Source organism: Ruditapes philippinarum, unplaced genomic scaffold (genome assembly GCF_026571515.1).
Source record: "Ruditapes philippinarum isolate M1 unplaced genomic scaffold, ASM2657151v2 ctg2191_1_1_1_1, whole genome shotgun sequence".
NCBI classification, from domain to species: Eukaryota; Metazoa; Mollusca; class Bivalvia; order Venerida; family Veneridae; genus Ruditapes; species Ruditapes philippinarum.
In genome coordinates, this window is record NW_026857887.1 from 50,594 (window position 1) to 77,701 (window position 27,108).

At 32.0% G+C, this 27,108-nt stretch overlaps 2 protein-coding genes across 3 annotated transcripts in view; one reads left to right on the top strand and one right to left on the bottom strand.

Moving 5' to 3' along the window:
- LOC132751390 (uncharacterized) overlaps positions 1 to 27,108 on the bottom strand; it is a 107,913-nt gene that overhangs the window by 24,322 nt on the left and 56,483 nt on the right. The window lies entirely within an intron of this gene.
- Positions 7,808 to 27,108, top strand: part of LOC132751393 (heat shock protein 75 kDa, mitochondrial-like) — a 49,072-nt gene continuing 29,771 nt past the window's right edge. Inside the window, exons 1-12 of the mRNA XM_060741560.1 lie at positions 7,808 to 7,919; positions 8,539 to 8,559; positions 9,658 to 9,819; positions 10,293 to 10,375; positions 11,445 to 11,594; positions 12,526 to 12,597; positions 13,315 to 13,475; positions 14,172 to 14,281; positions 15,644 to 15,717; positions 16,912 to 17,074; positions 19,206 to 19,319; positions 22,910 to 22,979. Of these exons, the coding sequence (XP_060597543.1) occupies positions 7,808 to 7,919; positions 8,539 to 8,559; positions 9,658 to 9,819; positions 10,293 to 10,375; positions 11,445 to 11,594; positions 12,526 to 12,597; positions 13,315 to 13,475; positions 14,172 to 14,281; positions 15,644 to 15,717; positions 16,912 to 17,074; positions 19,206 to 19,319; positions 22,910 to 22,979 (1,292 nt within the window). The remainder of the gene's footprint in view (positions 7,920 to 8,538; positions 8,560 to 9,657; positions 9,820 to 10,292; positions 10,376 to 11,444; positions 11,595 to 12,525; positions 12,598 to 13,314; positions 13,476 to 14,171; positions 14,282 to 15,643; positions 15,718 to 16,911; positions 17,075 to 19,205; positions 19,320 to 22,909; positions 22,980 to 27,108) is intronic.

Sequence of the window (27,108 nt, forward strand, 5' to 3'; positions counted from 1 at the left end):
AAAGTGAAGCTTTTAAACCCAAAACTGGTCTTGTCTGATGGATCAGCTTTTAAGACCTTAACCTGCTGAATTTTGTATAAAATCAACTGAACAGATGTGAAAAGCTGGCCAGACTCTAATACTTGTAAAAAAGTCTGATTCATTTTTTGGTTCCAGCAAGATAACACTTAAACAGAAACATATCCATATGATATCAAGAAGTTGTGATTAGTGTTTTTGAATGAGTGTTGAAAGAAAAATCTTAGGCAATGTTAACTAAAATAAAAAATGAATTTAGGAAGCTGTAAGAACTTCTTAGATTTCCATAGTTTTAGGCCAATTTGAGGCAGATACAGAGGGCAAGATTTTACCATGACGTATCTTGACAAGGTTTATACTGTTAGGCTCCCTGTGGAGTGGATTATTGCCAAAGTACAGGGTCTCTTACTAAGACATGGGGCAAACTTTTTAAAAATGTTGGGGTTGGTAAACGATATATCATCAATTGATTATTGGCAATTTTGTGAGAAAATTAAATGATTTTTGTGTTTGATTTGGTTATTTGGTCAAGTAACTTTAGTATAAGGGAGAATAGAATGAGAACCGAATAGCCTAGGCTAATGAGAATACATGACTTGCTTTTTGTAGGTCAATACTCGGTCATATACAGGTAGTAGGACCAATGGGAAATTAAAATCAGAACTGGAACATAAATGAATCTAACCAATGGGATCAGAAACAACAAATATAATAAAAATTTAGCAAATGTGATCAGAACAGATTAGAGCATAATATAAATCTAACCAAAGGGGATCAAAACAGAATATAAAATTAACTAAAAGGGAATTAGAACAGAATTTAAAATCTAAACCAATAGGATCAGAATGTGATAAAAATCTAACCAATTGGATCAGAATATAATATAAATCTAACCAATTGGATCAGAACATGGTAAAAATCTAACCAATGGGAAATTCAGAACATAAGTTACCAATGGGATCAGAACATGATAAAAAAATTTACCAATGGGATCAGAAGATGATAAAAAAAATTACCAATTGGATCAGAACATATGAATCTAAGCAATGGGGTCAAGAACGTAATAAAAATCTAACCAAGGGGATCAGAAACATTGTAAAAAATCTAACCAATGGGATAGTACATAATATATAATCTAAACCAATGGGATCAGAGCAGAAACATTATAAAAACCCTAATAAATGGGATTAAAATGGAGCAGAAGAGAACATGATAGGAGTTAATGCAGTTATCAATGAATTGATTGAGATATAAATGTTTTGCAGCAGACACGGATGTGTAACATTGATGAAGGTGGCAGTTACTGGCTATACTGTTTTATTTATCAGATATTATAATTTATATACTTACAGATATAGATACTATATGTACATTGACGATGCCTTTTATTGTTAATGTATGATTGCTGTACATGAGATTTTTTATTCTGCTTTTATCGTATATATGTATATCAGTGCAATTGTTAAACTGTGCAAGTTGTCTCCCTTAGTTTTGTTTTTTAAATTGATTTTTTTAATAGTTATTTCAAATATTGATATTCTGTTGACAGTATGCTTAAAGATCTAACAAAAGAAGCTTATTCTTCTTTCATTGTAATTCATATGAAAATGAACTACATATACATATGTTTATGTTAGATTCAGTTTTTTGTCTTATATCAATTTGTAGTCCTTGAAATAAAGTTTCACTCTTAAGACAGCACCAAATGGAATTCTTAATTATATAGTGAAATTACTATAATAGCAGATCATTTTTTGTCTTTCATACTTTGATCCTATTTAATTGGTTTTAAAGTTGGACATTTTGGAAATTATTAAAGTGATATGATTATCAAAAAAATTAAAATTTAATATGTGTTTATACATGTACAAATGTATATAGTGTACAAATTGGGACTGCTTTCCATGTACATGTACCTCAGTCTTGATTGTTTTTTATGCTTAAATCTTTCCAGTTTCTTGGAAGGTCTTTTAGCTTACATAATTGATTGCAAAGTCTCAGATTTTATTATCGGAACAAAATTGTACTTTGTATTCACGCTTTGTACACCTATCTCTCATTTTCATTTTTGTCTATGTTAGGAATATTTTGTTTTGAACTTTACAATTGCTGCGTAGTTAAAGTAGGTCCACAAAACTTGAATCACTCGTGTGTCACAGTTGTGTGTTGGAATTCTGTTACAAATTTTAGATATTTTTCTTTTCTGTGAATTTTCTTTTATCTAGCTACCTTACCTAGCAAACTGCTTCTGGTGTCCTCTCTATATCTGAAATAATGCATATAGGGACACCTGAGGTTGTCCTCCATGGGTAAAGCTGAAAAAATTGCCATAAACCTTTACAGTGTGAAAGCTTCTTACAGCTTTACCATAAATATGCATTTCTTTAAAACACTACCAAAAATATACATTTTGTATAATTATGTAAGAAAATGCTAAGCTTTAATAATTCTTTTCTGTCTTAACTTACAAATGTTTACTTATTTTGTACCCCAAAAAAAAACCCAAACACAATTATTATTTTGCTTGTGTCTTGTTGCCATGGATACTGTCTGCTGCATTATAAGATAATCTACAGTGCTGATCTTTTTTGTGTAACTAGTGCTATTTAAAATGCAATGTTATGTCTTTCATTTATTTATTTGCTTTTTAAAGAGATTTTGTTTATTTTTGTCTCGGATATATGCTTTGTTTACAGTTTAATGATAAGTTTAAAGACTTAAAATTTATTTTTTTTTCCATGACATTAGAGCCAATCACATCAGATGAAGTTAGTTATTTTTTTAGCTGTAATAAGTTTTGGATTTGTTGGCAGTTTTATATACTTTACACATGAAAAAACTATTGTCACAAAATATCTCCTTATTTAAAGAAAGAAAGTGATGAAATGTATTAAATATCATGTAGGAGTCAGCAATTATGATGCCCATGAAACATCGGGTGACTGTCATAAAGGCGTCCTGAAGAAGATTTTTTGTCCCACAACAAAGAAATAAGTCTCATATTGAGCAATGTATTCTTTAAAGCTGCATACTTTTCTTATGTCTATGTATTTGATTCAGTTAATGTCAGACTTCATTGCAAATTAACTTTTGATGAAATTTTCCCAACATACTTTGTATCACATACATCAGATATTTTAAATTTATGAAGGCTTTTTGGGCTGAAATCAATATTAGTCCTAGTTGTTGTTTATTTTATTATATTTCAAGTAGTGAATAAAAATCTTTCTTATAAAATTCAGTTAAATTTTTTTTCCAATGATCAGATATATTTGTATTAAATTTTGCATTATAGTTTTTATTAATTATACATGTATAATGGCCAGTACATATATTTACTAGTGCACCATAGTTTTTTGTCACATTAAATGTTCATTGTAAGTACACATTGTCACAAAGACATTAATTGTGCCAGAAGTTCTTTTGAAACTTTCTATGTTTTAAGAGTATATTCTTTCCAACAGTGTAAAATATATAAAGGAAGTGAATTAAAGTGGAAGCAGGCAGGGTCTTATTCACAGACACATTTCATGTTCCGAGTTCATTTCCACTAAGTGGGATTCTTATCAAATTAATATCCTCCAAAGGTTTTTCTACATTTCATTTGTAATGATTTGTTTTTCTTGTTTACTGTTAGTGTAGCTTTTTCATTCATTTTTCCATCAAGCTCATTTTAGCTGATATTCATACATGTAGTTTTCATACCGTCAAACAGGTCATTCTCTACTGCAGGATGTGAATATTTTTATTATCAGGAATACATAGAGAGAAAATGTCTTCTTGTTATTTTGTAATAAGGAGTAAATCATCAGTAGAATTAAAATTCTGGCTACATAATAATATTTTCTCATGGCTGAAATAAAACGCATTTCTGAAAATTGAATATTGCCACACATCTTATCTTGTACTTTATGTTGCCTGTTATCTAGGGTGATTATTTAACTGATTTTATATTAAAATTGTCAATGTCTGGTGCTGTAGGGTAGATAATGTTACCTTATTTGTCATGACTTATTATTGATATTTGATTTTGTATAAAGACAATGTCATGTAAATGAGATATGATTTTTGTTTGTTTTGTATATTTAAGTCTCAATTGTACCATATATATTTAAACTCTACTTATTTCTTGAAAAATAAAGCTTTTTTATGTAATATCTTGTTTTGTTTTTCTTTCATCATGCTGTATTGTTTTGATACTTAAAGTGCTTAATTCACCAAAAACTTGCAAGATAAACAAAGCAATAAAATACCTGATAATGAACATAACTGTTCTTTTCTACTGCCTCCGATAAACTGTAAAAACAGTAACCATGGAAAATTTCTGGGGCTAAGAACTGGATTTTTATTGGCACATTGGGTGCGAAGAACCCATTACCCTTAGAATTACATGTGTTTTTATGGTGTAATTCATGATCAATATTATTTACAAAAAAACAAACAGTTATATAGCCTATTTTTATAACATTATAAGTCAATAACAGTTTATTTCTAGAACAGTGCCATTTCATTTATTTTCAGTTTGCATATATTTGGAACAACTGTTAAGTGATATTCATTAAATCTAATCACAGAAGGGAAAAGTACATTCTGCCCTAAACCTGCTAATTCCTGTACTGGACTAACTCGGCTTTGAATTCATATGGAATAATTCATTCCAACATGGCTTTGCATTTGGCACAATTCATTCTTTGTTGAAGGGATTTCAATGCCAAACAGAAATCCAAGCTAGCCTGGCTCTATACTGGTTGCAAAGGATACTCACTTTCAGATCAGGTAAAGGAACAACAAGATTAAAGTACTGTATATACTTCGTATTTGAGGGTATATTATTAGTTATAAAGATTTTTGACAGGTTATATTGCCCTATATACATGTAAATGGTTGATTGGAAATATAACCCTAGTCTCTAGGCAAAGATTATATGGCAAACAACCGTTTATATATGGTCATATAACCTGTCAGAAATCTTTATAACAAATTTATAATACAGCAAGTATCATTTTTAGTGAAAAAGTGAGAATTCTTCATAAATCGACAGCAGCTGTGTATATAAAACTATATAAATGTCACGATTTTCTAATGAAAAGCTACGTTACAAACGTGCAGTATTATAAAGAATGTATGAAACCTAGAAAATGAACAATTACCAATGTCGGGACAAAACATTTCTTTTTTTTAAAAAACTAACCAAAATTATGATAAAAGGGTTAAAAATTATACCAGTATTGTATTGGAATTGTTGATACAGTCTCTGTATGTAACTATTATTCTGGCAAAGCTGTATTTAAATTGTTTATGACCTAAAATAAAACTGATAAACTAATGAAACAAACAATAAAGTTTGTGTATGTATTGAAATTCCTCCCTCCAAGTGTCAACTTATCCATGTCACGAAAAGGAAACATCATATCCCAATACTACTTTTCATGGAGTCCAATTCAAATCGGTTACCTCAGCTGAATACAAAGGCATATTTATATCAGAAATCCTTACTTGGGAGGTTCACATAAACAGGACATCCAAGAAAGCAAACCAAACCTTAGGATCCATATGCAAAAACGTACAGGGTAAATCCCAATCCATTAAGTCCATTGCTTACAAGACGTTACATTTAGTCAGACCCCATCTTGAATATGGTTTCGAGGTATGGCCTCCCCACACCAAAATACAAATACATGTAGATATAATTGAAAATGTCCAGAGAAGAGCAGCGTGATGGATCACGCTAGCTTATGGTCAGACCTCTGGTGTACAGATGCTAGGTTATTCCTTTTCTATAAAATCAACCATGGTCTGGCTGTTCTTTCCCCATAGAAGAATATGTGACACCCCTCTCCCGAACATCATGCCATTGCCATCCCCTAGCTGTGGCATAGGTTATTCACAGCAACTTCAGATCATAATAAATTCCCTTTGTTTCATAGAACAGTATACCAATGAAACCATCTAGTCCCCCTGCAGTTGCCCTACACCCTACCCCAGAGTAGTTTGATGGCAGCCATAGCTTGCATTGAACATAATAATTATGTCTCATCCTAGTTTCCCAGCTCCCTGTTGTCAACATTTTTAATATTTTATTATCGTCCTTTTAAACAGACATGTCTACATTCCCTTGAGGGCTTTGACATAATTGGAAGATATTTCAAATGTTTAGAAATTAATTTCAACAAACCTCTGGACAGTGTTTAGTCATTTTTTTTTGTTTGTTTTAGACTTACTCTTTTAGGCACATAGTAGTGCTCCACAATCAAACTTTCAAAGACAAGCGTTTGTGACTCCCTTCGGCTTTCTTCTCAATAATTTCTATAATGTTATTGGAAATGTGTTTCATGTATAGAAGGAAAATATTTAGTGGTGTTCAGTGTTGAATTACAGTCAACCCGGCCCCAAGTTAACCCGGCCCCAAGTCAAACCGGCCTCAAATTTGGTCAACCCGGCCCCAAAATTGGTCAATCCGGTCCCACAGTATTTTTATTTGGTCAGTGCGGCCCCAAAATTGGTCAGTGCGGCCCCAAAATCGGTCATTCCGGCCCCAATATATATATTTTTCAAAGAAAACCGTAAGTCATTTTGTTGTATGATCAAATAAAATGATTTATTATTGATTGAAGATTATTAACTATAGAACAATAGTAAAAAAACATGAACTGGCATAAAAGTGTCGGTAAATTTAATTGCGCCGATTAAGACTTTAATACGCAATAGTGATAATGAATAATTATATAACATCAACAATTATATGTACGTCAACGTTAATTCAGATGTGATAATCAAACAGTTTAAAGCAATCAATTAACAAAAAAGGTATAGCTGTGAAAACAAATCCTTTAAATAAGTTGGAAGTATCTTTCATATCTTTATTCGATGTAAATTAAAGATGGTTTCCTGAGTGTTAAATGCGATAATTAAGAAGAAATGCATAGAATTTCGAGTTAAAAGGTTTGTATAAATTATGTTTCCAACAATTTTTTTCAGTTCATTTGAATGTTTTTATTGCAAACGTTCATCAGTATAATTAATTTAATTTTTGTTTCGTTTTTATTAACTTGTTTTCAAAGAATATTTACTGTGTAAAAAGTATTGCAATTTTACGATCGAAGTGTTTAAAAAAATTGATAGTGTTTTGTGTTTAATCACTTTATGTCATTATGACTGATAATTGTATTGATTGTGTTAATATTTCAGATACCGTCCATTGTTTTGCGAGAATATTAAATAGTAGAAATGAAATTACTCTTTCTGATTTAAGTAAATTTACCAGCATTATTATGTCTAAACCGCCCTATTGAAGATTGTGTCTACCATGTTTAGACCCATACTAGGTAGAAGAGAGGCAAAAGAAGACGACGAGTGAATTGGTGTTTGTATGTGAAGAACATTGTAGGGGTGTGTGACGAACAGTAATTGTAGAACTATACATTGAACATTGTATTTATATAAGTATGCATTGGACATTGTAAAAACAGTAAATTATGCATGTGTTAATTGCTTGTTTGTCAATATTGAAAGTTTTTATATAAAATAAATAATAAAAAATATCATCGTTAAACTTTTGTTGTTGTTTTTGTTGTAAATTTTATTTTATTTCTTGAAAAGTGTTAACATTTTAAAGCAAAATAAATAATAAAAAATGGGGCCGGGTTGACCAGAAATAACATTGACTTGGGGCCGGGTTGACCAATTTGGGGCCGGGCTAACTTGGGGCCGGGTTGACTTGGGGCCGGGTTGTACCGTCAGTGTTATACAAAGTCACGGCCTTTAGTCGTATTCAACCTATTCCGACAAAATGTCAGCCTCCATGAGAACGTGTATTGTGAGACGACCTACTGTAATTAAACAGTATTTTGGTATCACAAGTTGTCAGAATGTGTTGACTGGCGGGGCGTTTCGAAGAAAAAGTATACTGGTCGGGGACCATCAACCGGACACTTTTTGTACATTTTTCCGTACAGATTTCATAATTTTTAACCTAGAGATAAAAAAATTTAACACAGTTCAGCTAGGTTCTTCTCCTAACTAACAAACTAGGTTGTTTATTTCTGAATGTATTGACACTTATATCTGAGGCTTGACAAGCAGGGTATCAAAATTACCTAAATTGTCTACACTACAGTACCATGTGTCCGGACAGATATGTACATGACGTGATTTAATTCAGATAAAAGCTTGCGTGTTTTGATTTTTGATTTTTAACAAAATATGTCCAATATTTCAGCAACAAATGCTGAAGTTTTGGATATTCTATTGTTTACTCTGCAAATGATTATAGCTGGTATATGAGGTCAGGTATTGCTTTATTGACCCCCAAATTTCAACGTCAACATTCTTGAAATAGACATTAAAATATTACCATTTATGGAGGTTAAAATGTAATTATTTACTTAATTTGAGAAGAAACATGCATTTATTGTTGATAAAAAAGTGACTGACAACCAATGAACAAAGAAAATACTAAATTAAACATTTAACGGGCCGTCCGGGTTTGATGGTTGTCCGGTTTTGGTGGTCCCCAACCAGTATTTACTCACGCTGCACGTGGTAAGTTAACTGAAATTATCAAATGTTGTTGTGTACGAGGAAATCGGCTAATTTTGTAACGGATAATGGACATGACCTTGATCAGCTGTTTATGGTCTGTTTTATCGTAAGATGACCATGACAGCTGCGCCATCGTAATGGTATGAATGCCATATATTATCAAATGGTCTCGTATGCAGTGAATGGGTACATTTATGGGGTAATATATGTGCTATCATGTTATGTCATTGATATGTAGTTGCATGTTTTCGGATATGATGTTTTGGATGCGATTGTGCCATACCCGGCGGCAGGAAATACCCAAATATTACACATATATAGACTTTGAGTAAAATTTGTCTAAACTAAATTAATTTATGAATCAAAAACACAAACTCTTCACGCAACGGTGCCATGTTTCTGCATTTTACTTGTCACGAGTGAAATCACATATTTTACGCCATTAGATAGTCATACAGAAATTAGTTTAGCCATATTTAACTTTAAATTTATTTGTGTGGTATATTTGGGCAATATTTGGGTATTTTGTGTCGCTCCCCCCATACCTTCCATTGCCCTTGTCAACTGCCAGCAACTTTTTAACAAAAATTAATATTTAAAAAAATAAATGATCACTGAATTAAAATTTGCAGACCCATGTCTTTTAAATTTGATTAAACCATTTTGTTTAAAATTTTCTTGTATTAGTCATCAGTATATTGAATTCTGATTCGGATGTAAAAAGAATCAATGTGTAGAATTGATGATATAAGAAACAACTTAATATTGATTTTTGAAAATAAGTTTCCTGTCTTTTTGAAGCAGTTTTGTGTTAAGTTTGAGTGCACACAATTACTTTCACAACTTAATTTATAGTGCAACCATTTGACACAGCTTTATCGCTCAGTTGGCTTGTATATTGTTACTTTGTTTTGTAAACTTGTGGTCACAAGTTCAAATCCCAGGCAAGGCAGGATTTTTTCTGATGCAGTTGCATCTTTCTTTTACAAACTAAAATGTAAGATAAGTAATGTTGACTTTTATATAAGAGGACGACACTTCACTTAAATTTAACTTCTGCTTTCTTTTCTTTACTACAAATTACAATATATTTTTCAGATAACCTGAAAAAGATTCCCATATACCAGTGTGGCTCTCATTGGCAACAAACAAAAGGATTTCACAACAGTTCCGCTCTATGGACTGTAGAAGAAACAGCAAACACAGAATCAGTGGAAGATGATTTTCATACTATCATCAAAAATACAGAAAGATCTAAAGGTTCTTGCCAGTTTTCTTTTTTTTTACCTCATAGGATACTGAAACAGTGTTGTAAACTGTTGTTCTCGAAATTTTGTAAGCCCAAAATAGATATAGCCCTGCAAAAATTCTAGCTACTGGAGAATCCATTGCCAGTCTCTTTCTGTCAATCAAATAACCTATTGCCACCAGTTTAGACCAAGGTGCAGTCTTGCCAGGACTATAAATGTTGGTAGTTCATTTTTTAAAATAAGTATGGAGCACTTTTGAATATAGTCCACAGATTTAGTGTGTAGATTAGTCTCCATTCCTGATTTTCAGATCAGTAAGTCAATGTCACTTTATATATAATTTATTGATTGTAAAGACCAGAGGCAAAGGAGAGGGTAACTTTAAACTTTTCATATCCGCTACATAGTCCTCAAGTTAGCACTGTCTGTTGATAGATTTATTTTTGAGGCATGCTATTTTTGTATATATAATTCTTTATTTAGGTCCCTCAGACAAACTTGAGTTCCAGGCAGAGACTAGGAAACTGTTGGACATTGTTGCGAGATCGCTGTACAGTGAGAAAGAGGTTTGTAAAATTTATTGTGTGAGGTAGCTTTTGAAATGTTGGTTGTTTTATTTAGGTGCCTATTTCATCTACATGAAAAGGCATTGAGAAAGTTGCCATTTGATCTTTTATTTGTAGATACAAAATGTCTTATTGAAAAGTTATATATGTTGTATAGTATTTTGAAACAGTGGGAAGGTTATTGCATGACTGTACATATATTTAAATAGATTAAACACTGTATCATTATTAGATAAACATGAACTACTTGCTTTAATTCAATGTGGCCGAGTGGTTAACACATCAGACTAGTAACTAGTAATCTAAGGATTGCTGACTGCGTGGATTCCAACCCTGCCAGGGGCAAGCTATTGTTTCCTTGAGCAAGAAACTTTTACATTCATTGTTACTAGTTTGTTCCAGGAATGAATTCGAGAGTGTTTCAATATGCTTTAAGCATCTAACACAATCAAAATAAAATAAATTTGTATAAACTAAATTCCATGTGGGCAAGCTTTCCAGCTAACTTATACTACTTTGGTGTCTGCTTGTGCCTTTGATAATGCAAGAAAGGGTAATTTTAGGTACTTCTACAATGAAAGTAAAGTTGGCAAGTCTCCAAATGACCATTGTAATAATTAAACATAAACTAAATAGAGGATATTGAATTAGTGTAAGTTCAATACTGAATTTATTGCACGAGTTGAATAAAATTATATTATGCAAGCCCCTGGCGAGCATTATATATTATTTTTATTCAACGAGTTCAAGAAATTCAGTAATGAACTTACACGAATTTAATATTCTATTTATCATATACCTAAATTAAAGACCGTTTAAAGTGAAAAAAAGTCATTTTTTAGTTAGTATAGCGCTAACATTTAGGGCGTCTTTACGCTATGTTTGTATAACGCTAATCGTCACGTCAAAATATATGCATGGCTGTGCAATACTATATTTATGGAGTCGCAAAATCGGCATAGGTGTGTGATAAAAACATGTATGAATGTCAAAATCTTTTTGATCTCTTTTTTGCCTGTACGTGTAGTTGAAAATAAATTGCAGCATGTGTTAAAATTGATAATTTCAGGTGTTTATTAGAGAGTTGATATCCAACTCAAGCGATGCTCTTGAAAAACTTCGTTACAAACAAATGGCTGATGGTGACATAGAGGACAGTGACCTCCCCTTGGAAATCGATATTGCTGGTGATGAGACGAAGAAAACAATCACTATTCAGGTTTATCATTGATTAAAAGTTATAAACATTAGATATTTTAAATGTTGGTAGAGCATATAGTCAATGCAATATGAGAACATTGACTAACCCCTTAACCTATGGGAAACCAAAAGTGATTAATTTAGCCTGTGCCATCAGTATAGGTATCGCACCATCATTATTATTGGTGAGGAACAAATTCTCGTGGTTTTCGGGATAGGTCAATCCACAAATTTAAGATCCAAAGAAATTTCATCATTTCATTTTTTACATTTTACCTTTTGCAAGAATAAAATAAAACGGTCCAGAAATTGAATAACCCACGAAAATGTTCTTTGTGACAAAACCACAAAATTTTGAGCTTGTCTATTTTGGAGAATAAATGGAAATATTATGATTGCTCATCTTGTCTTGTGAAAACTAAAATGTAGCCCTTTATTCAAATCTTTTAAGAATAATTAACATGAAACTTGGATTAACCAAAAGCATAAACAGAAGCAGGTGCTCTGGTATATCTTGGTACATTGTGTAATTGATCAGTTAAAAGATAATAACGGTTTGTGTTGCTGTGTTTATTTACACATTTTAAGACAGAAAAAAAAGGGCATTTATTAACAATACAGATAAAGTTTTATGAAGAGAACATCGTAATTTAATGAAAACATGTATAAAGGTAAAACATGGATGAACAAATTTATTATCATCCATATTTGTTATCCCATATTGATATATTTCCATATTGATATATTTTCAATATGCTTTGGACTGAATAACAGCTGTTATGGTTAAAATTTGCTGTTTCGTAATTTAAGTTTGAGAATTAGTTTTAAAAGATGTGTTACTGTGAAATGCTGATGAATGTCAGAAATTGTGTAATTGATGGTTACGGGATCACTTGTAAAACATTTGTTACGGGGACAAATAAATGAATGTTAAACTTTTAATGTTTCAGGATACTGGTATTGGTATGACAAGAGAAGAAATGGTAAAAAATCTGGGAACAATTGCTCATTCTGGATCTAAGGTAAGTTGCCTAGCAACACCATAATGTTTATAATTGCAGAATACAACTGTGTATTAGAATAGCTCTAAGAAGATATGTAAACATGTAAGAGATATTCTATTGAAAAGTTTACAGTAATAATTGTGCCACTATTCAAACCATGGTATTTTGAGTAAATTATATTTAGGGATGGTATGGTTCAGCAATTTCAGTATATTTGATCAAGGGAGGTAATTGTCAACAAACATGACATATTTAAGTTATATTAAATAGCCAATGGAGTCAATAAAACCAAAACATTTTAAATGGATGAAATTTTGTTTCATAGTAATTTGAAAAACAATCATGTTCTTTTCCTGGCTTTACTCAATCATATTCTTTTCATGGCTTCATTCAATCATGGTCTTTTCCTCGCTTTACTCAATCATGTTCTTTTCCTGACTTTACTCAATCATGAATTTCTTCTTGACTATACTCAATCATGTTCTCTTCCTGACTTTACTCAATCGTGTTCTTTTCCTGACTTTACTCAATCATGTTCTTTTCCTGATTTTACTCAATCTTGTTCTTTTACAGGCTTTACTCAATCATTTTCTTTTACAAACTTTACTCAATCATGTTCTTTTGCAGGCTTTACTCATTTACATTCTTTTCCAGACTTTACTCAATCATGTTCTCTTCCTGACTTTATTCAATCATGTTCTTTTCTTGACTTTACTCAATTTTGTTCTTTTCCAGGCTTTCTTGGACTCAATGAAGGACAGTTCTGATGCTAGCAAGAATATTATTGGCCAGTTTGGTGTAGGTTTTTACTCATCATTCATGGTAGGAAATAAAGTTGATGTTTACAGTAAATCATGCATACCAGGGTCCCAAGCATACAAATGGTCCTCTGATGGGTAAGTTTAACTCCTTGAGTATTTTCCATTATTTGGTTTTACAAAAACGAATTGGAGGAATACTTATAAAACTAATGAATTGTATATTATATTACAATGTAATATTATTTTTAGCTCACCTGAGCTCAAATTGGTCAAATTTTGCTTTTTGAATGCATAATGCATATCTTTTGTTTATTGTCCAAAATTTCTATTTCAAACATCATTTTCAAAACAATTTTGTAGACTTTTACCTAAGTTTAATTCGTATGGTCTTAATTAAGATGCTAACCTAATGTATAGAGTTGAAATTGTCTGTCGTGAGTAGGCTTCTACAAAAGAAGTTTATACCATGTCTTTTGGATCTTTTCTTCTCTCCCTTAATGATTCTAGAAAAATGTTTAATAATGCTTTCCCGGTGCATAACTTTAAAACTATCAATGATATTTCATGGAAACTTCACACTGTAAAAACACAATGAGAAGAAGCGCAGTGTTAAGAGGTGTTAAAAATAGAGGTTTACACATTTGTTCATGCAGCCCTATAATATTTTATTGACTAATGTGTTTTACATTTGTTAGGCTGTTAGCCTAGGGTTGTCCCCTAACTTTGGGTGGAGTTTTGGGGGGTGGGTAACTGGATTGAAGGTTAATATCACTGGTGCTCAAATCATGTTTGGCTAAATAAATCATAATGGGACTGTTTCCCTGTTTTCAGTACTGGTACCTTTGAACTAGCAGAAGCAGAGGGTGTACAGAGGGGAACCAAGATTGTAATTCATCTCAAGCCAGAAAGTCATGAGTTCTGTGTGGAGAGCTACATCAAAGGTGAATTTGTCATATAGTTATATGTTTGGGTGCTACATGATGATGTAATCTTGTAACATGTAAAGTATTGAACCATACTGACTTGTACAGATGATTGTGTCACTGATAATTCAAATAACACATAATTTAAACAAACTGTGCTGATCACACTCCAGTACAACCATGTAAGTTTGACACGTAATTCAGATCACAAAGCAGAACAAACACTTGGTTTAAACACATTGTGATGATTACACAACAGAACAAAGACTGTGTCAAGATGTAAACACATCTGTGTGATAATCACATGATAGAACAAACACATTTAAACACATAATGGTGATCACATGACAAAAGAGACAAATTATGATAATCACAGGACAGAACAAAACACATGATTGAAGCAATAATCATATAAAATATCTGAGTGAAAATCAGAATACTGGATGTCTTTTGATGATCTCGACATTTTCTTGTAACACATGAAATTACAGCAACTGTCCTATTTGCGGTGTCACATAGCTAAGTAGAAAGGAATGGTATATTTGTGTGAGAGTTATTTCATTTCATAACTGATATCCTAAAATAGGAGAAATAAAATTTATTTTAGTGACATTGTGTTATGTACATAACATAGTGAGAATATAATTGTTATTTACAACACCCGGCCACATGGGGCCTACAAGTCACATACTGATTTAAACATTTTCAAAACTTTAACATAATTATTAACTAATTTTAGTTTAAGGTTTTGAGAACAAGAATTTCCCCCCTTAATCTTAAATACTTTTATCAATTTTAATATCAAGATACAAAAATTGATCCACCATCAGTATAGAGCCTGGTCAGACTATAGTCAAACCTGTGAACAAAGGTCATGCAAAGGAGAGACCAAAGATGGCTTTTATAGACAAGTGGACTTTATTTGGATGTCATTTTGTTTTACGTTCTCTAAAAACACAATTACTTGACAGGTAAAAGTGGTCGTTTAATGAAAAGCTTTATCTCAATTAGGTGTCTAATTAGCGGTCGCTGGTCGCGTTGAGCAAAAGTCGCTTAATACATTAAAGATATAGAGAGAAAATGATCGGGGGAATTTAAAGTGGTCGTTTAAGACAAAAGTCGCTTAATACACGTGGTCGCATGGGCAAGTTAGACTGTATTTGATAAATGAAGGATTGTTGTTAAGTGGCCTTAATTTACAGGGTGATCACTATTTAAAGGTGGTCTTTAACACAGGTTTGACTATATGCATGTGAAGTCTAACCTGGCTATATACTGGTGACAAAGGTAAAATACTTATAGTTCAGTCAAGCACACTGTCCCTTTCACAGCTCTTGTTTCTTATATGTACTAATGAAGCACTTTTCTTCTGTTTTATAGATGTAATAACAAAATACAGTAACTTTGTTGGAGTTGATATCTACCTTAATGGCAAGAAAGTTAATGTTGTACAGGTAATTTGAATCTTTTTGTCAATTTAGGGAACGTTTTATTAAAAATAATAGAGGGTAACATCAACATCAGTAGAAGCAAGGAGACCCATTTAAAGCCCAAGCAACAGGGTAACAGATTGAATAATCTGAGGGCTTCTGCAGATAATAATGCACAAAGTAAGAGGACCCATTTAAAGCCCAAGCAACAGGGTAACAGATTGAATAATCTGAGGGCTTCTGCAGATAATAATGCACAAAGTAAGAGGACCCATTTAAAGCCCAAGCAACAGGGTAACAGATTGAATAATCTGAGGGCTTCTGCAGATAATAATGCACAAAGTAAGAGGACCCATTTAAAGCCCAAGCAACAGGGTAACAGATTGAATAATCTGAGGGCTTCTGCAGATAATAGTGCACAAAGTAAGAGGACCCATTTAAAGCCCAAGCAACAGGGTTACAGATTGAATAATCTGAGAGCTTCTGCAGATAATAATGCACAAAGTAAGAGGATGCATTTAAAGCCCAAGCAGCAGGGTGAAAGATTGAATAATCTGAGGGCTTCTGCAGATAATAATGCACAAAGTAAGAGGATGCATTTAAAGCCCAAGCAGCAGGGTGAAAGATTGAATAATCTGAGGGCTTCTGCAGATAATAATGCACAAAGTAAGAGGACCCATTTAAAGCCCAAGCAACAGGGTAACATATTGAATAATCTGAGGGCTTCTGCAAATAATAATGCACAAAGTAAAAGGACCCATTTAAAGCCCAAGCAACAGGGTAACAGATTGAATAATCTGAGGGCTTCTGCAGATAATAATGAACAAAAAAGTGCATTAGCACTATTCTTGGTGAAAAAAAAATGTCCTTTTCGGTAAGCGAGTTAGAATCCCGTTAGGGACCTTGGATTCTTTTATGCTAGCTGATAAAACCTCAGTAGTTCTACTAAGATACCTGCTTGAGCCTGACACTGGGGTACCTGAAGAGGTCTTCTACTTGGAAAGTTGTCATATGACCTTTACTGTATTAGTGCAATGAAAGACCCAACAAAAAACAAAAGCAATATAACTGAAAAAAACAAAACCAAAAAAAAAGAAAAAAAAGTAAAAAAAGTACAGCAGGAAAGTTGCTATATGATCTTTATCATATCTGTCATATAACACTAAACAAACAAAAAAATAATATAAGTAAATGATGATCTCTTTCCAATCTGTATAGGCTCTATGGACGCTGGAACCAAGGGACGTAACTGAAGAAATGCATGAAGAGTTCTACAGACTGATTGCCAACACATATGACATACCTAGATACAGTCTACATTACAAAACTGATGCCCCGCTCAATATAAGAGCCATTTTCTACGTACCTAAATACAAACCATGTGAGTATAATGTGATAAGTTAAAAATTGTGTTATGGATTTGTCCTGCTTTGAATTGTGACAGTCTATTTTAAGTTTAAGGGATGTCAACATTTGTAAAGGTGGCTTGGTTATAAAGGTTTTGAAAATACTGTATAATACATTTTGTCTCTTATAACTTTCACAACCATGAAATTCTTACACTTTGATGGAAAAAGTTTTAATTTTTATTTGATTTTTCAATACTGTTTAATCTTAATTTTAAAGTACATGTATGTTTGTAAAATAAGAGTTAATTTTGATCTTAAAGTTTGAGTCCTGGGTTCTGTATTTGTTCCTTATATCTTGATTAAAAACAGCATAATATTTAAAGTATTAATGCTACTCTGCTAATTCCATATAAGCTCAATTATTGGAAGAAAAGTGAGAGCTTTTTGTACTCATTCAATTGTGTGTCAGTGTCACACTTTGGCTAAGTTTTTTCATGCAAGTTGGTATCTCCAAAAGTACTGAAAGAAATGGGTTGAAACTTCACAAACTTATTTGAGAGCTTAATAGAAGAAGGTAAGTGTTCAAGGCCCATACATCTTACATGTGGTTTGACAGAATTATGGCCCATTTTTTAACTTTGAAAATCCTACATTATCCAGGCTCTTGTTTCACTATTTCAAGCACTGAGAATAGTGAAGCATGCATGTAAGTCGTTGGCTAATTTAATTGACTGATCAGCCCTGCCTACTTTCATTACCTCTACCATACATGCCACATACCATGGTAGTATTTTAGCAAATACATGTAAATTGTTGTTCAAAACATCAAATTGTCCCTCTTTATCAAGAGGCATACATTTTGATTGTCAAATTCTAAAATAGAAAACAACAACAAAAGAAACAGGTTAGCACTGGCACCAAATTCTAAAATATACATCAAGTTACAACTTGCGTGTCTCCAATTTGATTCAAAATTTAAACAGCAGCATTAACCAGTTAACCAGGATTTCTGTAGGAAAAAGTCATAATTAAAATTATGAATAATGGCTGCACTACACAACTCTCATCTCATAATTTTCACATAACTATTGTCACCAAAAGGAGTTTTGTGTTTGGTGATTTGAGAATTTTCAGCATTTGTTTTTTTTTGTGTTTTTTTTTTTTTCAAATATTTATATGTAATATTGGCAGTAAACCTGGCATTGCAACAGTTTCCTGACATTGTTCGGATTCTTAATTGTAAGATGTATAATTTCAGCATTGTTTGACATGAGTCGTGAGTGAAAGATATAGCATTTCAGCATTGTTTGACATGAGTCGTGAGTGTAAGATGTATAATTTCAGCATTGTTTGACATGAGTCATGAGTGTAAGATGTATAATTTCAGTGTTGTTTGACATGAGTCGTGAGTGTAAGATATAGAATAAGAACATTGTTTGACATGAGTCGTGAGTGTAAGGTGTATAATTTCAACATTGTTTGACATGAGTCGTGAGTGTAAGATATAGAATTTGAACATTGTTTGACATGAGTCGTGAGTGTAAGATGTATAATTTCAGGGTTGTTTGACATAAGTCATGAGTGTAAGATGTATAATTTCAGCATTGTTTGACATGTGTCGTGAGTGTAAGATATATAATTTCAGCGTTGTTTGACATGAGTCGTGAGTGTAAGAAATAGAATTTGAACATTGTTTGACATGAGTCGTGAGTGTAAGATGTATAATTTCAGCGTTGTTTGACATGGGTCGTGAGTGTAAGATGTATAATTTCAGCATTGTTTGACATGAGTCGTGAGTGTAAGATATATAATTTCAGCGTTGTTTGACATGGGTCGTGAGTGTAAGATGTATAATTTCAGCATTGTTTTGACATGAGTCGTGAGTGTAAGATATATAAATTTCAGCATTGTTTGACATGAGTCGTGAGTGTAAGATATATAATTTCAGCGTTGTTTGACATGGGTCGTGAGTGTAAGATGTATAATTTCAGCATTGTTTGACATGAATCATGAGTGTAAGATGTATAATTTCAGCATTGTTTGACATGAATCATGAGTGTAAGATGTATAATTTCAGCATTGTTTGACATAAGTCGTGAATGTAAGATGTATATTTTCAGCATTGTTTGACATAAGTCGTGAATGTAAGATGTATATTTTCAGCATTGTTTGACATGAGTCGTGAGACAGAAGTTAGTCTACAGCTGTACAGTAGGAAAGTTATGATCATGTCCAAGTCCAACACAATTCTTCCAAAATGGCTCAGATTTATGAAAGGTATATCTTTTTCATATGTACACTATAGAACTTGCACCACAATATGCATACATGCGAACTTTTTTCAATGTTCAAGAGGGAGAATTTACTTTTAAAAAGTGGGAGATTTTGTAATGGACAATAGACAAAGATTTTGAAATGAAAAAGAGGGAGATTTCTTTTTTCTTTAAAGGCCCCTTATTCTAAGAAAAATATTTAGAAATTTGAAAGGAGAAAGAGAGACAGGGATGCCAATTTTCCGCAGATCCGCGGATTACAGGGTCCTCGAACCACTTTTGAGAACGATGTAAATCCGAGGAGAAAAATTAAATTTGCAGGGGTGTGGGTCTCTTTCGCCAAGTTTGCTACCGTCTATTGTCCGCCGATTGTAAATGTTTAGACCGTACTGTAAATATTTAGACCATACCGCTTTTCGGGTATGCTCAGTTATTGTCGCTATTATAGTAAGCCAATGAACGATAGCATTATATATACCGACCAATCGTAGCGTCTTTCTGTAGTTGAAGAAAGCAAAACAAATTGTCGGCCGATTAGCAAGAAAGATATTTTTTACATGAATAATGGCAGCAATTTACTCCAACAACGCTTCTAAGATCAAAGACTGTGTCAAAATAAGTTTAATTTGAAATGGTAAAGAACATAGTAAATGTGAATATCGGATCAACCGAGACAAACATCTGCATTGGTGACAAATATTCCTGGACAAGCTTCGTGTCGACTATGTTCAAAGCAAATTAATTATGGTAGTCGAGGGTTCGTTGCAATCGAGGATCACGTCAAATCGTAATATTATTACAGTGTAACTTCCGAAAACCGAACACCCATGAGACTTGTCAAAAAGTTCGGATTTCAGAGGTTGTGCCGGAATTCAGAGGTTTATGATAATGTGGACAAGACTAAGTCATTTTATATCACTAAATGTCAAGGAAGATGTGGCCATTACTGTAATATCATATAGAATAGTGTTTTTATCAAGATAACGATGTGAATGAAAAGAATACATTTTTATCTTACCTGCAAATGCTTTTGAATTTCTATCAGTTTGTAGAAATGTTGTTAATTGCATAAACTTACATATCGTCCGATGCTAGTTATTTGATTATTACATCAAATGCAATAAAATCCCTAAAAGACGTTTGATGCATACATTGTCCCAATTAATTGTCATTTAATCCGCTAATCAACACTTCAAATTAACTGACCGCTGTAAATTATCATCACTTCAAACATACCATTTCACAGTTTGTGATTTTAACGCGTGTCAAATTACACGATCACCGCTAATTAGTAAACAATCGATATAGGGAGATTAAATCCCTTGCAGGGTAAACATTCTCGATTTACAATGTATTTCACACCTTTGAATATTTCCAGTTTTTGGAGGTAAAATTGCATTGATTTGACTCTAATTCAGAATTTAGAAGTTCCGGAATTCAGAAGTATTATATTAATAGAAAATAGAAGGGAAAAAATCGGGACCGAAAAAATTGTTTGGTTTTTAGAAGTTTCTGGATTTCAGAAGTTCCAGAATTTGGAAGTTACACTGTACAGTTATAGATACTGAAATTAAAGTCTGCCTTAATTTTGTTACTGCCAGTCAAAGTAATACAATATCATTTAATGAAAATATTTGATAAAGCACTAAAAGGAAGTGCATTTTAGACCATCAGAAAAGAATGAAAACCCAGGAGCTTACATGGGGCTTTGCCCCCTGGTCCCCCACCAGGGCTCTGCCCTGGACCAGCATGGGGGCCGGCCCCCATGACCCCTTGGCGTTTAATTTTCCCTCTTTTTTTTTTCAAATTGTCTGTTGGCATCCCTGAGAGAGTCTCCCACTTAAATAGGGAGAGTTCAGATGTATGAGATATGATGTCATAAGTAATGCTGAAATTTATATAAAAAAAACATGAGTGCTGCATTACTAAATGAATTAAATTAATTTATCACATAGGAACAGAACAGAAATGTCACATCAGTTATGAAAAAGGCATTAGTTCTCTATAACCTGATTTTTATGTAATATATACATATTCAGTGATGTAGTAGTGTATGTTCATAATTATATACTGTATTCCTAGAAAAGATTTCGCGCATTTTAAGATAGTGGTTTTCGCGGTAGGCATGATTCCGCGAATCTTTATAGCCGCGAATATGTCACTTATAACAAATCCGCGAACATTTCTAGCTTCAGCCAAATATAACATAAAAAGTGCAGACTATTTATTATAATTTTCTTACACAAAAAAAAACAACATATAAACACAGGTGCTATTGAAATGTGTAAAGAATAATTTATGTATGTTATTGGTACTAGTTTGCACGCTGAAAAACAAAATATCAATTATTAGTAATTATCATGCTTATTGACGTTATTTGCTAGTCACAGCGTTGACAAACGCATTTACAGTTTGCGAACATTGAATGACTTGGATTTGTTTTGCTTGGAGTAGGTGTAATCCTTTGTTAAAAGTACAAAAGCGATAAAGTGCTACATTGATAAACAGCTGTTATGTTGTTATAATGAAAGCGATGTACAGTTCGATAATGTGTAAAAAAAAGTATCGACATTTTGAAGATAAAGCCAGTAAAGATTCAAATGAGAATAAAAGCTAACGGGTCTGACTAAATCTTACTTAATAACATAATGAAAAAAGGTAAGGACATATGAAAGTGTTCACGGAACAACCGTCCTTGTTCAACTAGTCAATACATGAAAATGAATCGAGTAACGTTGCGCTTTAGGCGCGACTTGTCAAAAAAAATAAAATAATTAAAAGCACCCAACAGGCAAGGTCATGCATCAAAAACGTAGCCTCTAAAAGCTGTAATTTAGACCGTAGCGACTTAACATTTGCGGAATTCGCGGTTACTACATATCCGCGAAAGTTTGTCTCCGCGAAAATGCCGACGTGAAAAACGCAAAACATTGTATCCGCGAACATTTCTAGGAATACAGTAAATGTAGCAGAAAGGTAACAGAGGACATGATTGCTAGTATGATTTGGTAATTGTTTAAAAAAAGATGTAGGGACGTTCATGACTGAGTGGTTAATTGGTTGACTTAGAACCGCTTGTTGAACACAGCTTTGGGTTTGAATCCGAACAGTTACTTTATTTTCTTTCATGTGAGGAAGCTTAGAGCTAGCTTATGAAAAATCTATGGTTTCACTCAGGTTCCTGAAATAGTGCATGGAAGGTCATCTAAGGTCTTCCTCTACCTGTAAAGCTGGAAAGATGCCATATAACCTATACTGTATTGATGCAATGTAAAACATAATGAATAAAAAAATGAATAAAAAAAAGATAAAGAAAAACATGTCCAATCTATTGACATCAAATATGTCAAAAGTAAGATAAAATATTTTAATGATTTTTAAATTTGTTCAACATAATTTCTTTATGCTTTTGTATATACACTTGATGAACATGTTTGTATAATTGTGGAATTGTATATTTTGTGTATGTGAATACAGTAAAACATAAAACTAAATGATTTAGTCAAAGAAAATAACATATTCAGACTTTTGACATCAAATGAAGATTTGTTTTGATTTATTATTAATATTTTGTAAATTTCTTTATACCTACAGGAGTTGTTGACAGTGAAGACATTCCACTCAATTTAAGCAGAGAGTTGTTACAAGACAGTGGATTGATCAAGTACAGTTAACTTACATATTTTATTTACGTAACAAAATAATTCCTCTACTTTTCCCAAAAATTAACAGCAGTTGTATTCTGCTATACATTTTCCCAACTTTTCCCAAAAATTAACAGCAGTTGTATTCTGCTATACATTTTTAGCTCGACTTTTTTTTAAAAAAAAAGTAAAGGTATGGTTAAAGTCCTGGCGGTGTTGCCGTTGCCGTCCGCAAACTTGTACCTGGATCATAACTTTTCCATTTCTTGGTGTATTTGTATTGTCTTCATACTTGGCCACAACAACCCCTGGGACAAGACCTTTCAGAAGACCACACTAACCTTGACCTTCAAGGTCGAAGTCCAAATTTTGCTTGTTCTTTCTATTATTGGCTGTAACTTTGTTATTTTTTTAATGAATTGTCTTTAAACTTGAACATAATAATCTTCAAGGATATCCCTTAAAAATACCCAGACAGACCTTGACCTTTACTCATAAATGACTTTGACTTTGAAGTTCAAATTATTGAAAATTGTAATTTGTTTAGCTATTATTGGCTGTAACTTTGTTATTTTTTAAGGGATTGTCTTCAAACTTGAACATAATAATTTTCAAGGATAGCCCCAAAATAACTAGACAGACCTTGACCTTCACTCATAAATGAACTTGACTTTGAAAGTCAAATTATTGAAATTTTCATTTTTTGGCTATTATTGGCTGTAACTTTGTTAGTTTTGAATGGATTGTCTTTCAAACTTGAACTTAATAATCTTCAAGGATAACCCTTAAAAATAACCAGACAGACCTTGACCTTTACTCATAAATGACTTTGACTTTTAAGGTCAAATTATTGAAATTTTTCATTTTTTTTGGCTGTAACTGGCTGTAACTTTGCTATTATTTAATGGATCAACTTCATATTTTTAACAGAACATTCTTAAGGACAAGACCTTCATGTTTATCAAATTGACTTTGGCTCTCTAATGACCTTGACCTTGAAGGTTAAATTACTGAATTTTTTCACAGATTTGTGCATTAAATGACCAAATATATATAACTATAGAGGAATAACTTTATAAAGTTCCTTTGGTAATTTATTTACAAAAATTTTAAATGATAGATTAAATACTTGGGCAGAAAAATATCACGTTTACATTGAAGCTCAGTCCGGTTTTAGACAACAAAATGGGAACCATAGATAACACTTTTGTTTTGCATGGCCTTATTACGTATCTGTTGAATAACAATAAGAAACTATATATGCTGCGTCTGTTGATTTTACTATGGGTTTTGACTATTAAGTTAGAGATATTATATGGTTTAAATTAATTAAATATGGTGTAAGAGGTAAAATGTTAGACGTTATTAAATCAATGTATGAAAGTGTAAGGTCCAGAATAAAAATATCAAAATGTTTTGAGTGAAGAATTTTCATGTGTGCAAGGCGCCCCACAAGGAGAGTTTTATCACCTTTTTGTTCGCCATGTATCTTAATGACATAGAAGAATATTTTATTATGAATGAATTTGAAGAAGTTAATTTAGGTTTGTTAAAATTGTTTTTACTTTTATATGCAGATGATATCGTTATTCTTTCTAAAACAGAAGAAGGCCTTCATAAAGCTTTATTGTTATTGGAGAATTATTGTGATAAGTGGAGATTTACTGTTAATATTAAGGAAACTAAAGTAATGATTTTCAGAAAAGGCAGACTAAGACATAACATTTCATTCGTATATAAAGGAGAAAATTTAGAAATTGCCGAAAGGTTTTACTTATTTAGGAGTAGTCTTTACAACTGGTGGATCTTTTAATACTTCTTTTGAAAACACTATCTGGTCAGGCTTTGAAGGCATTATATAAATTACAATTAGATTTTGATTAAATTCCCATATATAACTGTGAAACATAAACTAGACCTTTCTGATAAATTGATCTCACCAATGTTGAAACTATGCTTCAGAGGTAAGCGGTTATATGATTGTTTGTAAATTAGAAAAAGTGCATTTAAATGTTTGTAAAAAACGTTAGGCCTCAGACTACAAACTCAAAACTATTTATTTATGGAGAACTAGGTAGAACAAATTTTGAAATGCAGAAGAATTGTAAGTGTAATAAAATACTGGCTTAAAATTATACAGCTTAAAAATATAAAATATGTTAAAATAGTTTATGATTTATTGTACAGAGAGTTACAGGTAAGACCAAACAAAAACATGGGTTAGAATTGTTAGAGATTTATTACAGTTGCTTGGTTTTAATGATGTATGGTTATCTCAAGGCGTAGGCAATATAGTTGTATTAATTAGTTAAGTAAAACAAAGAGTAAATGATGTTTTTATCCAAAAATTGGTTTTCAGAAATAAATAACTCAACTCAAGCTCGTACATATGTAAATTTTTGCAAATTTTAAATTTCAAAAGTATTTAAACTGTATTAATATTGAAACATTTAGAAATGCTCTGTCCCGGCTTTAGAGTTTCTTCACATAGACTCGAGATTGAAACTGGCAGGTGGAATAAACCTAGTGCTATACCTTTTTGATGATACGAAATGTAAAATTGTTTTATTTTTGGAAGATGAATTTCACTTTATTTTAGAATGTTCTCTTTATATAATGTATTACGAAATATATTATATAAAAAAACACTTTTGAAAAAGACCAAATATACATAAATTTGTTACATTGATGAATTCAGAAAATGAAATAGAAATTAGAAAAACCTATCAATGTATATATTTAAAGCTTTCGATATTCGAAACACTATTCTTTACAGTTAATCAAAAGTTTGTCTCAAACACTGTATCACTGTTTCTATCGTTTTGTTTTATGATTTACTTCCTTATTGATAGGATGGTATCTCTAGAAGCAGGCATTGATCCCACTTGGCACCATTGTTGTGGTGTTGAAAATTATCAAGCCTTTGTTTTCTATAAATAGAATTTAGTTACCTTTTACCTTATATTTATTTTTATTATGTTCTTAGTTTGCTCAGGAGTACTCCTTAATGTGGAAAAAATCTAATCGTCAGGATGACACCACCCTTTGAAGGCAAAGGGAAATAATAAAAATATGTTGGAATAAATTTAAATCAACCAAATTTTTAATGAACTAAGTTTTTTATTTACACTAAACTAATAATTTCTTAAAACTAAAACAAGTTGACAATAGGTACTGTAATATAAACTATTAATATTTTTAACCAAATTATGTCAGTGTTGATGTATAATAAATGAAATCTACTTGTGTTATTGTTTAATCTTTTATTGATGTATTATATTTTGTAAATTGTTTTTTGTATATTGTTGAGGCCCACAGGGAAGACTGGGCTTGCCCAACTGTGTTGCTCATTAAATAAAGTCGTTACTTACTTACTTACTTACTTATACTTACTTACTTACTTACTTACTTACTTAAACTACTTACTTATACTTAACTTACTTATACTTACTTACTTATACTTACTTACTTACTTATACTTAACTTAAACTTACTTTCTTATACTTACTTACTTACTTATATTACTTACTTATACTTACTTACTTACTTACTTACTTACTTTACTTACTTACTTTACTTACTTACTTATACTTACTTACTTACTTTACTTACTTACTTATACTTACTTACTTACTTATACTTACTTACTTACTTACTTACTTACTTACTTACTTACTTACTTACTTACTTATTTACTTTACTTACTTACTTACTTACTTACTTTACTTTATTACAAGATTTAAACCAGTTAAAAGTTGTTAAAAAATGAAAAATATGAAAAATAACCTTAATGATTCTGTGCTATTAAATTAATAAATCTGAATAGTAGCAAGCCCTGTTTAAATCTTATGTCAACAAAAAATGAAGATCTAGTAATTTAAGATGGCTGCCAGATGTTTCTTTTCCAAAAATTAGCAGCAGAATGACAAAATTGTTTAAAATGCCTGTATTTATGCAAACTGCTGGAACCAGAACTTTGTGTGGAACCAGTAAAATACAGAACTGATCCAGAAATCAGGTAGGCTTAGTAGTATCTCACTTGCATAGAAATTGGTTGTTTCAAGTTAGTTATCCAGATAAAAGCTAGTTAAGTGGATTCACTATTGAGTTGATCTTCAGTGGTATATGACTACAATGACTTCTTAACAG